The sequence below is a fragment of the Bos indicus x Bos taurus genome, chromosome 7, assembly GCF_003369695.1.
Source record: "Bos indicus x Bos taurus breed Angus x Brahman F1 hybrid chromosome 7, Bos_hybrid_MaternalHap_v2.0, whole genome shotgun sequence".
NCBI classification, from domain to species: Eukaryota; Metazoa; Chordata; class Mammalia; order Artiodactyla; family Bovidae; genus Bos; species Bos indicus x Bos taurus.
Window position 1 is genome coordinate 16,459,552 of NC_040082.1, and position 16,499 is coordinate 16,476,050.

The 16,499-nt window shown below is 36.7% G+C and overlaps 1 protein-coding gene across 10 annotated transcripts in view; it reads left to right on the plus strand.

Moving 5' to 3' along the window:
* MCTP1 (multiple C2 and transmembrane domain containing 1) overlaps nt 1–16,499 on the plus strand; it is a 564,668-nt gene that overhangs the window by 398,504 nt on the left and 149,665 nt on the right. For 9 of the 10 annotated variants that reach the window (XM_027545588.1, XM_027545590.1, XM_027545592.1 and 6 more), the window contains 4 exons: nt 156–258; nt 593–694; nt 1,075–1,149; nt 3,365–3,484. In XM_027545588.1, coding sequence (XP_027401389.1) covers nt 156–258; nt 593–694; nt 1,075–1,149; nt 3,365–3,484 — 400 coding nt within the window. The remainder of the gene's footprint in view (nt 1–155; nt 259–592; nt 695–1,074; nt 1,150–3,364; nt 3,485–16,499) is intronic. The other variant, XM_027545593.1, reaches the window with a different exon arrangement.

A 16,499-nucleotide genomic window follows, 5' to 3' on the forward strand; every position in this document is an offset into this window, starting at 1 on the left:
TACCAAGCTACCCTACGTACATGTCTATGCAAATAGCATACATAAAACACATATACACCAAATCAGCTGGAGCTATCTAAATTTTCAAAAGCATTTGTGTTCTTGTTCCCCACTGATGAAGTCTTCCCCACCCCTTACATATATTTATTTTGCAGCAACATTAAAGATATCCATTCAGTTTTGGAAGTGACAGTTTATGATGAAGATCGGGATCGAAGTGCTGACTTTCTGGGCAAAGTTGCTATACCCTTGCTGTCCGTAAGTTTTATTCACCTGACACACAGCTCTGTGTTGCTTTTGCTCAAGGAAAAAAAAAAAAAAAACCCTCAGCTCTATATCTGTCATTTCTCAACCAAGGTCTGTAATAAGAACACTAAAAATTTTAACATACTCAATTCACGGCCATGTTGAATCCCATGATAGTTAATTTTTCCTGACAGACTTGATCCTGGTAATGAACAGGTACTTGTCAGAATTGCCACAGTTGTTTTGGGTTCTCTGTCAGTTTCAGCAGCTGGGGGTCAAAGGTCACTGAGGGAGTGTATTCAGTGGAGACCGCGAGACAGACGGCTGTCATGTCCTTTTCCCGCAGATTCAAAATGGTGAACAGAAAGCCTACGTCTTGAAAAACAAGCAGCTGACAGGGCCAACAAAGGGGGTCATCTATCTTGAAATAGATGTGATTTTTAATGCTGTAAGTCTTAACTTTGGCTTTTTTGTACTGCTAAAGAGTTCAGTTTCATGAAAGCTTTTGTTCCTGATTTGTAGAGAATTTCTGTCATCCCTCATTTTCTCTAAACCTTGATGTATCCTGGAGAATACGCTTCTGCCACTGCCTGGCACACCCACACTTTCTGTTATCGTTGGCGGCTGCCGCTGCGGCTGTGCTGTGGCCACTGCCTGCCGGCATCAGAAGTGGAAGCGCATGCATGTGCCACTGTATACATTTATATTTTCTGGGAACCGCAGCCAGGACTTTGAAACTTTAGCAATGATTGCAAATTGAACTGCGTGAAAAACTTGTAAACATTTGTAATATATTCATCCATAACAGACACATATGTTGATGTATAGGTGAAAGCCAGCTTACGAACATTAATACCCAAAGAACAGAAGTACATTGAAGAGGAAAACAGACTCTCTAAACAGGTAAACAGCGAGGAAAGATGAATCCCTCTGGGAAGACCTGATTTTATCTGTAAAACATCTATGGAAATTCAAATAAACTTTGGAGGTGTGGGGCGGGTGGGGAAAGACTATGGAATGTTTGATCATCTACTGATGTGAAATGGCTCTTTCTTTTCTTCTTTCTTTTTCTCTCTTCCCTTCTTTTCCTTGAAAGATCAAACAAGGACAATACCAAACTAATAAGTTGGATGGGGGTGGTCAGAAAGGAAAGGGGATACTGTAGGCTCTGCATAGAATGGATATGTATTCATGCGTTAGCAAAAGAATGATCATTTTGAACATAAAATACAATTTGATTGCCATGGAGTGTGTAAATGAGAACACCAAAAGCTGAGGTTCAAATATACATCCAGACCACCCACAGGTATGATGCAGGTGTGTGTAAAGCAAGCCCAGCATTTAGCTTTTCCCTCTAATCCACGAGAGAGGGGGCTCTATCTTTTAAGGGAGACCTTTCTGTTAATTAGATTTTGACTGTGATCTTTTAGAAGTGAACTTTTATTGGCATTTTTAGCTCAGGACGTAGAAAATCAGGAACCCTGATTTTCCTATCAGAAAGGAATTTTAGACTTGATATCTTGTAATTAGACTTGTAGCTTTAAAGTTGATTTGATATCAAGTTAAGAAAAGAACACTAGGTTTCCCCTTTTAAAAGTTGTTTACTTCCAATTAACACAGCTAAAATAAAATGTATTTGAGACTCTACAGTTTACAGAACCCATCTGTGTGTTAGAATCTTTAATAACTTTCTGTGCTATTAGAAGACCAAAACTGCTTTGTTTTCATTCCAATCACTTCACCCAAAACAGTGGAAACTTTAGTTGTTTAAAGACGGTGCAGGAGGTACAAATGTAATATCTATCTGAATGGAAACACAGATTACATTTTTCCACAGTTATATTTAAAAATAGTAAAACTCTTAAAGGTGAGTAGGGGCCAAGAAGGAAACAAAGAGAGACACTTTTTCCTTTGCCAGAAAGAAATTTTAACTTGTTTAAACTGCTGTGCATGTACACGCTTCTATATGTACATACAAATGCAGATGTTTTCCATATGAGCCCAGTTAACTTTGCATAGCTACTTCTTTAAAATACCAGATTAGCCTTGAAATATACTTGTAAGTAGCAAAATATTAACCTGCAGACATAATTACTCTAATTATTAACATAACTGTATGTAATTTTTTGAATCTGTATCTCGTATATGGGCTGCTTGCCTTACAGCTCTAGCCATACCTTAGTTTTAAATTTTTTAATTATATAAATTCCCATATACCTCTTAATCTTGTTCCATATCTACCATTTATTTTTTGTCTCTTTTTTTTATTGTGGTGTAATTGATGCACAATATTCTATGTTACAGGTGTATAGTATAGTGATTCACAATTTTTAAAGATTTGTTCCATTTGTCATTGCTATAAAATATGGGCTATATTTCTTGTGTTGTACAATATATTCTTGTAGCATATTTTATATGTAATAGCTTGTCATATACCTTTTCTAAGAAAATATTTTGTAAAGTACTTGGTTACCATACATTTTTCCCTAAATCCAAAATTAGGAAAAAGTAATGAGAAATGTGGGTAAAATTTATTGTGGGAGGAAGAGAGAGGAAGAGGGAAAAGAGAGAAGGGGAATGAGACTATGATAGGAAGAAAGGGAGATCCTACTGAAATGGTGATAAAATATTCTTTTTTCTATAATAAAGCAATACTTGACAGGTTTTTTTCTAAGCTCCTCAATAAAAACATCCCAAGTTAGCAATTTCACTTTGAAACATCTTGAAATGAAAGCATTTAAAGAATTTTAAAAGCACAGGATTTCAGAATTTTTAAATATATTTAAAGTTCTCAGCATTTTAAGTGTCAAAAAAAAAATGTTTTTGATCCGTTGGAATTTTTTTTTTCTTTTGAACAGAGGTAACTCAGCTTGCATGATAGTACTCTTTATGCAAATATATTTAACTTAGAAATTGCTCTTGTAATTTAGTTCTTTCCACCTTCTCCAGACATACCTCTCTCCCTCTAAGTTGTGAGCCAAATTGCTTGGTATATTCTTACAACTTTATTAACTTTCTGAATTCATATTAAGTCACACTAAACTTGAAGAATTTTGTAGCATATCTGATGGGTTTTAGTCTTGCAAATTCTAATAATGGCTTTCATCTTCCTTTACAGCTGCTGCTAAGGAACTTTATCAGAACGAAACGTTGTGTTATGGTGCTCGTAAATGCTGCATACTATGTTAATAGTTGCTTTGACTGGGATTCACCCCCAAGGAGCCTCGCTGCTTTTGTGGTATGATCATACTGTATTCCTTACATTGTTATTCATTAAATTCGGTAATCATAGCTGCATGTTTCTGTGGCTCTAGTTACAGTTATGTCGATGTGGCCATTTTTAACTTCTATTTTGAGATTTGACTGGGCAGATTTGCCGTGGGCAGGAACCTGATGGATGTTCAAGGTCTGAGTCCAAGAATACATCCCCACTCCCCGCCTCAGATTTCCGGAATACAAGACATCTCAGCCAATGTGCAATTTTCTCTGTGACAGTTAAAAAGTAAAATTTTACATGTTGCATAATCCCAAAGCCCAATAGCCCGGCCAAGAAAAGTCCTTAGTGTTAAAAAAAAAAAAAATTAAGAATCTTGACCATCCTCATTTTAATTGTATAGGATAAATATGAAAATCTTTGGCAGTAGAATGCTAGTTGTAATACTTTAAAATGTGAATCACGGTTGGAAGTGGATGAAGGCTTTATTATTTCTGAGATTTCCAGTTTTTAAAAAGGTACAAGTCAGAAATTTGATAGTTCCAGAGTCCTCTGACAACATTCATCTGGTGGTCTTTTACTTTGGTTATTTAAAAATTGCTGATGAGACCAACTTGCAAAGCTAGAAATTCAGAGAGAATTCTTTCCTCTGAGCTTCAGCTGAGATTTTTCTGCTCTCACATTATTTTTGCGTATTCAGGATTTCAGTCTGAAGTTTAAGTGGAGTCGTTCTTTTGAAATCTTTCATTTTATTGTCATACTTGTTAGAATATGAGTACCCTTATGTGTCCTTATATTTGCAGGTTTCGCGGACTATGACTTTATCTTGGGGGGCTTACAAGAAGAGCTTTAATTATAGTAACAAGTCAACATTTTAGAATTACCATTCAAATGAGTGTAGGCACATCAGTTCAATACTTTGAGCCCTGTCCTCCTCTTGGGCCTTGTGCGGGACTTTCATTAATGTCTGAGCACTTGGAACAAAGAGTGTGCACGTCCCTTTGTGTTGTGAGTTACCAGAAAGTAAGGCAGCCTGCTTCCCATAGACATGTTCTTGTCTCCTTGAAGAAAGCGACTGGCATCATCATTAAGTTTTAGAAAAGAAAATCTGCCTCTCTCAATATTCTTTTATTTAGCTCTGTCACATGATAAATACATTGGAGTACTGTTAAGCAAACTTGGTTGTTTTTCAGCATCATAGAGGCACTTTAATCTTAATGCGGGAGAAAAAAAATGATGTTGCGTTTGTGTGTATATTTTATGCCATGACGCCCAGATTCTAGGGGGCCGTATAGCAGACACAGTAATATTCTGCCGAGAGCATCATGCTGCCATCTTTGTTTCTCTTCTTTGTTTCATAGCTATTTATGACATTTGCAAACAGAGAAACCTGTATATTATATCACTTGTTTAGGAACCTTCATTTTGGATACTTCAGCATTGCGGTGTGTATGTAAGTCTCCACAAACTTCATCTGGCTTCTAGAGATCTCTCCTGTACAGTGAGTCCAAGATGGTGGACTTTCCTCACAATTTCCTACTGATTGAAAAAATATATATATCAGCCAGTGAAATTCTGAGAAACTTAGCTACACAGTCCTTGAGTAATTTCACTGTACGGGAGTCAAAATTCACTGGGGAATAAAGGTAGTGATCTCTCTTTTAGCTGGTGGTCAGTTTCTAACAGACTCGACCCTGTGAAACAAGCTGAATGCAAGACGCTTTCAGGAAGGAGGGGCAGGGGAGGCTATAATAAAGGTAGGAAAAGGGACTCCTGACACCCATGGTGAAAAAACAGGCCGAAAACTACAATGTGAATACATGTTAACAGTGATTTTGAGAAGAAGCAATATTATTAATGGTTTCATTGAAAAAAAGAAGCATTGAATTTCAGTCCGTTGAATGTCATTAAAACAGCAGATAACAACCCCAGCTTCATTTATCCGGACCTGAACTAGGAGTCCCAGGAGAATGGGGGCCCTGCTTTTTTCTCCTGGGACTCCAGCATCACCTGCAGAGCATCTAGCCCCTTAGTAGGCTCCCGTTGTAAACAACTGTCTAAATCAGTAGACCAACCAGTGATCCAGTCAGTCTGAAATATTTTTCTTATGTGGAGAAACTTTGTTCAGTGATGCCATATAGATAAGAGTTTGCTCTAATAAAGCTAGTGATTAGATGATGATAGGCTTAGCTTAATACCTTTTAGTAATTTTTCCTAGACCTTATATTGAAATTCTAAATTATTTCATAATCCTCCATCCATCATCTCTTTTAACCTCAGATTAAATTCTAATATAAAAAACCCTTATATAATGATAACAAATATCTATCACAAATTTATGTGCCCAAACACTTTTCCAAGCACTACAGCATGAAAGTGTCTTTTGTGCATTAGTAAATTAAATATTCCCAGCAACCTTATTTGACGTAGATACTGTTATTTTCCTGTTTGCAGAGGAAGAAGCTGAGGCACGAAAAAGTTAAGTACCTTGCTCAAAGCCACACAGATATTATGTCCTTTCCAAAAGAGCTTTTAAAATATGTACCTTGTAATCTTAACATCATAACGATTCAAGAAAAAAGAAAACGCCGTGGTAGGATTTTTATTCATCTTCTACATATTAAATGATGTACTTAAAAACGAAATGTTTCAAAGATCTTATTGCATAACCAGAGCCTTTTTAGGCCAGTTTATTGAAAAGAACTGCTTTCCATTAGGAGAGGCTATGAGCAGCACCCCATTGATACAAACATATTGTTCCCATCATTCCCTGTTGATGGATCACGGGTCTATTATTATAATGTTGGTTCCACTTTTTCATAAATGCAGCTGCCTCATGGAGCACATGCGTTTGTACCATTATGCTGCTTGGTTTTAGGCCCAGATCAGTAAACTTTATAATGTTTAAGTGCCTTTTTTTCTATCCTGTTTTCTTTTTCTTTTCTAATTTAGCATCCAAAAGTAAATGTAGAGTAGTGAAATTTAAATGGAAAAACAGTCATTTTTGTCCTGATGTCACTTAGAGTGGAGAGCATGAGAAATGCAGGTGAAGAGCTGCCCTGCTCTCTTTTCGTGCTACCTGTGTGTTCTGTGGAAGGTTCAAAGCTGGCAGACTCTAGGAGACACAGAAATCAGCCTGGAAGGTGATGGATGAAATATAAGCAAGCATGTGCCTGGGAATGTCCTTGTTGTTGTGTGCCATGAATTAGGTTTTTAAATTTTACTATGAATATTGTATGCTTAAGAGCAAACACATACGTATGTGGTGTGGGAGTCAGGGACGCTTGTCTTTGGGAATCATCCATTGTAGACGTGTAAATGTCTCATCAATTGCGTTTAATTTTCATCCGGCTCTTGACCAGACATGTGTGTTCTTGTGGATGTCAGTGGGTGCAACATGGGGGGAAAAAAAAAAAGTGCACATTCTCTTTTTCAGTACTGTCATTTCTCACTGTAATGAGCACAAAAATAATTGGACAACTGAGCTATCAGTAAAAGGACACACTTCAGTGTGCGTCAAAGAATTATTTTACAGGACAAACTTTAATCTTTAAATGGGATTGTAGATAATTTGTGGTACCATCTGTCCATTTGGAATTGTTTTAGCCTTTTCTGTCGTTATACAGTAAGTGCCGCTGTGTTTAACATTAACATTTGATATTTTACACATTTAATTTCTGTTCTGCTGTGTGGTCCTTAGGGAACGGAGCGCTAGTGCTACATGAGAGAGACAAAGTATTGATCAGTTAACATTTCAGCTACATTTATGTATGTCGCAAAATTAATGAAAATGCCAGACAAAAATGTCAGAGTGCACAAAAAGGTAGAATTTAAATTTGGTAGTTTAATGAAAAGTTTAAGATGTGCATTATCAAAAATGTCCTCCTGCCTTTAAAGCACGATTCCTAACAGAATAACTAAAGGGAGACACATATTTTACTTAGAGGGACAATGAACATGAATTATGAAGGGATGTCAACTCCTCAAAGTACCTTGTGTTCCAGAACGGCATGTTTGAATGCTTAACCATTACTCATAAAATACATGTGTTTCTCTTCCTATCTGGAGAGCTACTGGCTTTACCCCTCCAGGCTGACCAGCCTAAGAGGCAGGCTTCCTACTGAGATTTTCCCCCCTTAGGTTTTCCTTGGTATCCAGGCATTCCTTTTGTGTCAAAGCTGAGAATTCCCTCTAGAGCAATTCATTGAGGCCACTCTGGTTCATTACTCGTTCCTTTCTGGGCCCTTTTCAAATGCCTGGTTTTCCTTTGCTCCCAGATAATTTGAGCTCCACCTTCATTCAATCCCTGTTTTAGTAAAGGATCACACTTGGGACAACAGCGACTCTGAGCAAAGCGGGGCCATTATGCAGCGAAAGAGAAAAACCAGAGATGATGTATGCAAAGAATGACATGAGGCAGCTCTCTGTAGCCAAATGATAAAAAATAAAATAAAATGGAGGAAGCACAAGCAAAGGAGGAACTGAACTTGCAGGGGCGATGTGGCTGGTGTACAAGGATTGAAAGACAATAGGCTCCCCAGGAAACCATATCGAGCACTTCCTGTGTAGAAAGCCTGCTGCTATTAAACAACATATGGATTTTTCTAAAAGTTATTACAAACAATAAGGACATTTGAAGTGGCCTTCATGTTCAGGGACTGAAAAGGGAGCATCACTTAAGAAGAAATATTAATGTGAAAACAAAGACATGTCTAGATCTCCCGTAGTTCGGATTCAAGTCTTAGCCTTCACTGAGCAATAGAAAGGGATTGTACTGGCCATATGGGAGGTAACTTTGAATTTCAACAGAAATTTCTAGTTTAAATAATTTAAGAGGCATCAATAATACCACACCAGCAAAATTATGCTTCAGGTCTGTAGCAATTTTCAAATGATTTTTATAGACGCTTTTGTTGTTGCTACTATTTTTTTTTTTTAGTGCCAGCAGAAAAACTGGAAATGTTCCAGACATAATTTTTGTTTTCTCCCCAAAACAGCAAAACAGAAGGACCCCTGAAAACCATAGAAATAAGTACTAAAGTAAAATGATCTGTAACTGATGGTTCTATCCATATATTCTTGAATTTTCCTGGAATTATGTAAATCTAAACTTCCAAGACCTTTTGCCAACCCTTCTTTATGTATGCTTTCCTCTGATGTAAGTACTTACCAAGTTTATAAACAATAATTCTGATTTAATTTATACAAATTTTAAAGGCACATTAAGCACTTCCCTCATAAATGTGTGAGAAAGAGAAAGCATATAGAATTTCATTGCTTTCAAAGACTATACCTCCAAAGTTGCCTAAAATTCCTATTACAACATCAGAGACCATTGACACTTAGAAAATTCTAGTACTACACTTTTCAGTAAGTAGATTGCGTGCCCAATTCATATGAACATGCTGGCACTTTAAGTTGGTGTTCAAAGTATACATTTTTCCAAAATTTATCTAGATTCCATGGAAGGAAATTGTATTTAAGCATTAGCCAATGAAAAAAATAGGTTTTTTAAAGTGATGCCTTTCACAAAGCATTGCATATAAATTCTCACAACTCCCCCAACCAAAGACCAGATTTTTGAAGTGAGTTGAATTTTAGAACTGATCACAATTAGCTAAAATCAAATATTAATAGAACAAAACATTTTAACTAGATTTCTCTGATCCTTGAGGATGCCTGGTGGTCTGCCGTCTATGGGGTCACACAGAGTCGGACACGACTGAAGTGACTTGGCAGCAGCAAGTGCTGATTTGAGGAAGTGCTACATTGGTATATGTAACAGCCACAAAAATAAAACAAAAGAATTATACATTTAAATAGACCTACAAAGTGAACTAGAGCAGCATCCTCAAGGATTAGAGAAATCTAGTTAAAATGCTTTGTCCTATTAATATTTGATTTTAGCTAATTGTGATCGGTTCTAAACTTCAACTCACTTCAAAAATCTGGTCTTCTGTGAGAGTGCCCCTTTTTTGTTTATTTTAATAGATGTCAGTAAAAGGGCCTCCTGCTCTTTGGAGGTAGGTTATCATATAAGCTGTAGAATCTGCTGCTGTCCAAAAAGCTAATTCCTCTTAGATTTTATTTTATATTTACAAGAAGAATTTAATTCTTAAAACACATTGCTAACTTCTTCTATCATTTCTACCCTCCTTCCTTTGTTCTCTAAAGCAGGAAGTTGTCAAATGCTATAATCTGGGGACGTTCTGTGGGTGACTTGAAGAAAATGAAATTATTTCACTTTTTTTTCACGTACAGGGCAGTTGCACTGTATTATAATCAAACATAAAGCTCAAGTATCACCAGCGTAACAATAACACCATATTGAATCTAGGAATTAGCCTCCTCGTGAATCGTAGTGATATGGGCAATGAAAGTTGGGATGACACCAATGGCTGTTTGTGGTCTCTCTGGCTATAGGGCTGCTGACCGATTTCACCTCAGGCAGCCTTCTTGCATTACATATCTTGTAGTTGCAGCCTCAGAATCTTTATGTGATCCTTAAAAAGTGTGTCGCATGGTCCAGATTTTATGATTAAGTTTACTAAGGATTAAAAATGACAAAATAATGAAATCAGAGATGTTTCATTGTCTCTCCTCAGATTCCTAAACCAATGTTCTTGTCCTCCGAAGAAATTTTCCACCCTCCAGCTTCAATTTAAATTGTTGGGGACACACATTCTAAGCAACATAGCAAGGCATAGTCCTTTCCAAAATAATATTCTGTCAAATGTTCTGCAAAAGAGAAAGTGTAAATGAATAATTATGAAATTTATTTTAGTAAAATTTTGTAAACTCAGAATAATAGCTCTTCTGAAAGATTGTACATTGCAACAGAAATGCAGTCATTACCATACTTTAGACAGTGACTTAATTCTCCAAATGTTTTCATGCCCTTTTGTATGGGGTAAAGGAGTAGAAGGCTTTCTATTGTCTGATTTTTCTATTTTGACCAATTATGAAGATATACCTTAGAATTATGGTGTATTTGAGTTAATTGAACAAGTGAGAAGCTAACCGGAAATGCTGTTAAAAACGATTTTCATCGCCCCTCTCCTTGCCATCGTTTTACCATGTTTTAACCTCGCAGGTAGAATGAACAGAGACGTAGGAGTCAGTCTTACCATAGTAGGACTGTGAGTTACGACCCTGCACCACATCCTCTATTCTGCTCTAATGACGGGTATCTGACACTCAGCGAGGGGTAACATTAGAGATCAGTAACTCTGAAGATGAAAGAGTGACCATGTCTCGTGTTTGCACCAGTCATCAGCCACTGGCTCAAAGGGAAGTAATGAATAGAGATTCAGAGAAGAGCTCACAAGGAAAAATGGAAATCACATCAAAGTGTAAACAGATATTTGGATAAAAATGAAAGGCAGCCCTGATTTTAAGGATGGGAAAAAGGATTTTACAGACAAAACTTGGCTTTTCTTTTGTTTTAAATCAGCATTTCTCAACAGTTTTTTCATAGTCACTCCCCTAAGGAGAAGCTTTTCATTTAATTTAATGAGAGAAAAGAAATACTAAGGAATAAGGTTTTCTCAGGGAGTGTGGAGCTTTGGGGGCCACAAATCACTGTGATATGCAGGATTCTCTGTGCTGTCCCCTAAGAACCAGTTTTTGCCCCCTTGGGTGCCATCTCAACCCCGCTGAGAATGCACGCTCTAGAGGAGGTTTACTGTGACTTTGGCTGTGTTTACTCTCACGCTCTTGGTGGTAAAGTCTAGTTCAGATTTTCTGTAGTTTGCATACCATGCAAATGATTCCCATAGATAATCAGTCTGAGGAAAGAGAATTTGTGATGTTTATACAGAATTATTGACCATATTGGAGTCCAGTGAAAGGAGAGGTTTTGTCTGGCTTCATGGAGACTGAAGAATTAAATTTTCTCCCTATGAAAACCCATATGAGAGCTCCCTCCTCTATACCAATTCCAAGGGTGCTTTGTAGTGCTTCACTGAAAAGAAGTGGGGTGAACATGAATTCTGGGCTAAGTAATATCTCCATCATTATGAGCGTTCGATGGGTTTTGTCCACACACTGTACAATATTTATGACTAATAGATAATCTTCATATTCCTGAATGGATATCATTATGTCAGAGATATAAAAGAATACTTCATTAGACTTGATTACCTATTAGATCTTCATGGGAAGGGAAGGCAAGGGGGTTGTGGAATAGAAAAGTCATTTAAAACAGGATACGTGTTCTACTGGCTATTCTGCATGGCTGGTTACTCAGTTCCTCATAGGAATCAAACAACTTTTACTGTTGTAATTTGTCAATAATAAGTAAACATATGATGTTTTATATCCCACTTAGCTATATAAAAATAATTCTACTGCATTTTCCATAGTTAGCGATCTCTAGATTTTCTGCCAAGCAGACTTCAGGCAATGCTTACGTGTTTGAAACAAGAATATATCATCCAATTTTGTTATAAAATGTTGGTGAATTAAGTACTGTTTTCCTTAGCCAATCAGAGAAATTCTTTGGATTTAATTTAAAATAAGAGATTGCTAAAGTTGCAAGTAGCCCATGAGTTACCTACAGATTATTATGCCGAAGTTGTATAAAAGAGGTGTTATTATATATTTTGAAATGATATGAGTGAAGGAGAAAAATAAAATATAAATGTGGGAGTTTAGAAAGCTGAGGTCACTTTCTCTAGTTAGGCAGAAATGTTGAAAACTTATCTGGATTTGTTTAAATTATTTTATATAGATCTTGGTTCTTCCATTGCATGAGACTATTACATGCCCCAACCAGGAGGCTGGTATTTTTAGGAAAGACCTTTAACCTAGGTGCTGTTGGTCTGGATGTGCACTATATCCTTCATTTTTTCAATTCTCAGAATATGAGCCTCCTACCACAGTTTTATTTCCAAGTCCTAAATCTTGGTTGATGCGTAATTAAAACTTTTTATTTTTTCATATAGACTCAAAAACCTCCAGGCAAGATGTATCTGTTTTGTAAGACAGTTGCTTTGACCCTGGGACACATCGCCCTGTAGTGGCAACTTGGGGGCCACAAATCATTGTGATGTCTAATGTCATAAGTAATGACATAGAACCATTCACAGAGCCTGTCAATCCCTTCATAGAGTACTAGCTGTAGAATGGAAATGTCGTATGTAGGAGGTAGATTAGAGTGCAGTCACGGCTTGGTGCTGAAAATGCCACATCCACCCCAATCCTAGCTTCAAATAGACCATCTTCCTCATGGCACAGGTAAGGGACCCACAGAAGTGGAGACTGTCTAGGCTTTTAAGTGTGCCAATGAAGTCGTGGAGTGTTATGGTTAGAAGGGAGCTTAGAGATAATTTTATGGTGGAGGAAATTAAAGTGCTGTAAGGGAAAGCAACTTACTGAGGCATTTACTCTCCTTCTCCCCCAGTTATTGGTAATGAATGTTTCAAAGACAGAAGCATTGAGAAGAAAGAGAGGAAGAGAATGAGAAAGAGAGAATCTTTATCATGAAGTTTATATGTTGTTGTCCTTAATTAAGAAAACCAAGTGTGTGACATTGTTCTGTAGAGTTCTAAGAGTGTAAAATTAGGCTCCAAATTCTTGGGATGTCTTATTAAGGAATGTGTTGACCTGAAAGGGCTGGAATTGCCTACTCAAAATAGTAAATCTTTGCTTGCTTTGCTTCGTAGTATCCCTGCAGTTCATGTAATAAGTGCATATTTTGTCTATTGATGTACTTCTCTACTAGTTGGGATCACATCACATCACAGCTCCCCCAAACACTGCAGAGATGTGTGTATAGTAATAGAGAACACAAAAAGTTCACTGTGCATTTGAGGGAGGTACATTTTAGACAAGCAAAGAAATGTCATTTGGCCTCTAAGTAGTATAAATTACTCATTCCCAAAAGTAAATGTAGACTCTTTGAGACTATATTTCCCAGATTTTAAACATATACTACATCGTGAGTTGCTTAAACAGTTTAAACCATCTATATTGATCCATATCGATTTAATGGTAGCTGAGATCAACCTGTCCATGCCTGAATTTCCATTAGACTAAATAAATGCCAGGAAAAAAAGTGTACGTATTGTGAATTACCTAGAAAAACTGGTGATTCAATTTCATTGGTTTGCTCCAATCCTAAATTTCCTTTAAAATTATATAGATCAAAATTCTTCTAGCATATAATTAAGCAATGAAATGAAATATTATATTCCTTTACAAAGTGTTGGAAGCATAGAATTAATAATAATCTGGGCATATTTTGAGATACTATTATTAATAGAATTTGTAGGGTGTTACCCACTTGTTATATAAATTATGTGAGGTATAGTTTGCTATAAACTTGGTGCACCAATTTATTGCTATTGGAGTTACTCAAGTGAAGAAAGCTAAATTAAATCATCTATATGAAATGCTTTGAAGTTCTTAAGTATGAGGGCCCTTGGATCATTTAGGCTTGAATAACATACAGGACCCCAACAATACAGGGTTTTGTTCCTGAGAGCTATGTAATCTTCAAATTTTGTATCAGTCTTTAAAAAATGATTTAACTTAAATTAATCATTATTTGAATGTATCCTATACTGGACCTAAGAAAGGAAGACAAACCACAAGGGAAAATTTCTCATGGATGTGTGCTAAAAATGCACAGCTCTTCCTCCAAAAGTATGTGGGAAGCGTAATAATACCCGGGTTCAATTTCTAATAGACTAGAATGTTTAACCTAAGTTTAAGGAACTAGGAAAAAACTAGATCATAAAATGAAAAATGCCATTTTTTCAGTATTTTTAATCCGTCACTAGAACCAGTGACAGGAGATAAATTCAGGCTGTTCTGCTTGAGATGCATTTCAGTTCCATTAACAGATCTTCCCCGTTTTCATGCACACTCAATAAAGCTGTGTTGAATGACTGACTCAGATGACTTTAGCAGCAAAACTGGAAGTTAAAGCTGTAATATTGTAACAGAAACCCCCAACAGTAGTATCAGATGAAGCTAAGAATAAATGTAGTATATCAGGCTTCATAAAAGGGTGAATGTGGGATACATTTATGCCCTCCTCTATCTACTGTGAGATTCATACATAAGATTCACACTCATTATTCTCATCATCTTAATGAGATCAGTGTGGGAACATTTCTTTCCTCTCCCTTTTGACTGTCAGAAATGGGGCACTGCATTTTTCCTCCTTCCTCTCTCCACTTTTAAGGGACTAGTTATATTTTCTTGGAAGGCTAGAAATGTTAACTGGTTACAGCAGGCAGCCCCAGAGTATCCTGCAGAAAGGCTGAAGGACTCTAGGTAGAGACCACAGAGTTGATCTCTCGCTTTTGTTTCTATTCTTTTTTTCTCCTACATGCATTTCCTTGCTTTCAGACTTTTAGCGTCTACCCTATTTCTCAGAGCGGGGGTGACAGTGGCCAGGGGGTCCCTTGGAAAAGAAGGAAAAAGATGCTTTCTCCATGTGGAGGAAAATAGGGTACCTGAGTGTTATCTCTATTTGCGACCCTCTTTCTCATTGAATCTATTGCCCTGATTAATTTTGCACAGTCTTCCTAAAGCGACTCTGAACATAATCGGTTCGTGTGTCCCAGCTAGACGTATGTCCAGCCTTGAACTAAAAAAGAATGGGCAAGGCACCAACTTCTAATGCATCTTGTCCTCAAATAAATGTTCAGATCTGTCAAGAAAGATTCACTTTTTATAATTAAAGTTGCTAGGAGAGATTTTTATCATGTTTTTAGACCATGGGTTCCCTTCATCCTTAAGGACAAGAAAACAGGAACTTACAAAAATATTATTCAAGCCATCTAGGCTATTGATTATTAATTTATATTATAACCACACTGGTTTGGGTACTGCTTTCCTTGAGAGGAACTCGGATTCCCTTTAACATGATTGAAGAATTTTAAAGTAGGCATTTTTAATATTTGCGGCCCTCTTAATTATAACTTGTTTAATGTACCACTGTTAGCAGAGGGATTATGACTTAATAAAAATGTCATAGTATTAGTGAATAAAACACTATGTAATTTTCCCCAGGTAATAATTAACAGCATAAGGCTATATTAACAATAGTCTTAGAGAAGAGTCCCTAAATGTGTTTGATTCTCATCTTTTAAAAAGTAATTTTATACTGAAATTCAGTAATAAAATATTGGAGGGATTTAGTTAAGCTAGTTACCCTAAACTTCTTAGGTGCACAAATCTTTTCAAGTGATTTGCATTATATTGCTATGTTTAACATCATGCTATTTTAAAGTCAATCTGAAAGTTTGAAATGTTAGCTTAACATTCACCACAGCAACCTTATTGAGATTCATACAGAGTTTATTTACCTCATCACAATATTTGTTAAAACAGTTGAAAAAATAAAATTAATAAGTCATGAGGTCATTATTACATAATGTTTTTGCTCACATAGATAAATGGGTTTCTTTTTCTCTCTTTCTTTTTAAATAATGTCTCTCTGGCTTTGTTCCGTGGTTGCAGCAGACTGTTAGTATGTATCTTTATACCATCAGAATGAGTGAGATATATCTGTGTAAATTATTGATTCACTTGAGCCTACCTCTGTAATTCAGGGCTGAAAACTCTGGCAGCTTATCTAGTAGCATGATATAACTAGGAAACCGAAGTTACCTACCACAGCAACAATTGCCAGTTGGGGGGTCAAATGCCCTTTTACCTTTATACCTGAACACCTGCAAATTGAGCTGTATCCCATTCAGATTTTAAGAACAGGTCCATTGTCACAGGAAGTAGAGTTTGTTTCTTGGAGAAAATTATGCCAGTTCTAGTTCTGAATGAAAGACGAGGCTTTTATTACTCAAGGGATATTAGGGCTGACTGCTTTTTTGAGAAAACAAATTTGGTGTAACTTTATCTGTAATTTAGTCCTGAATGGGTGCAAATAGACTGCACATTGTATGGTGCAGAAGGAAGAAAGTAGGGGTTTGTTAAAGCCATACAAGGGCTATGTAACCACTATATTTCCGAGGGAAGTCTTATCGGAGTTGCAGGTTATAAAGGGGGAATATTTTGGTTACAGCCTTAG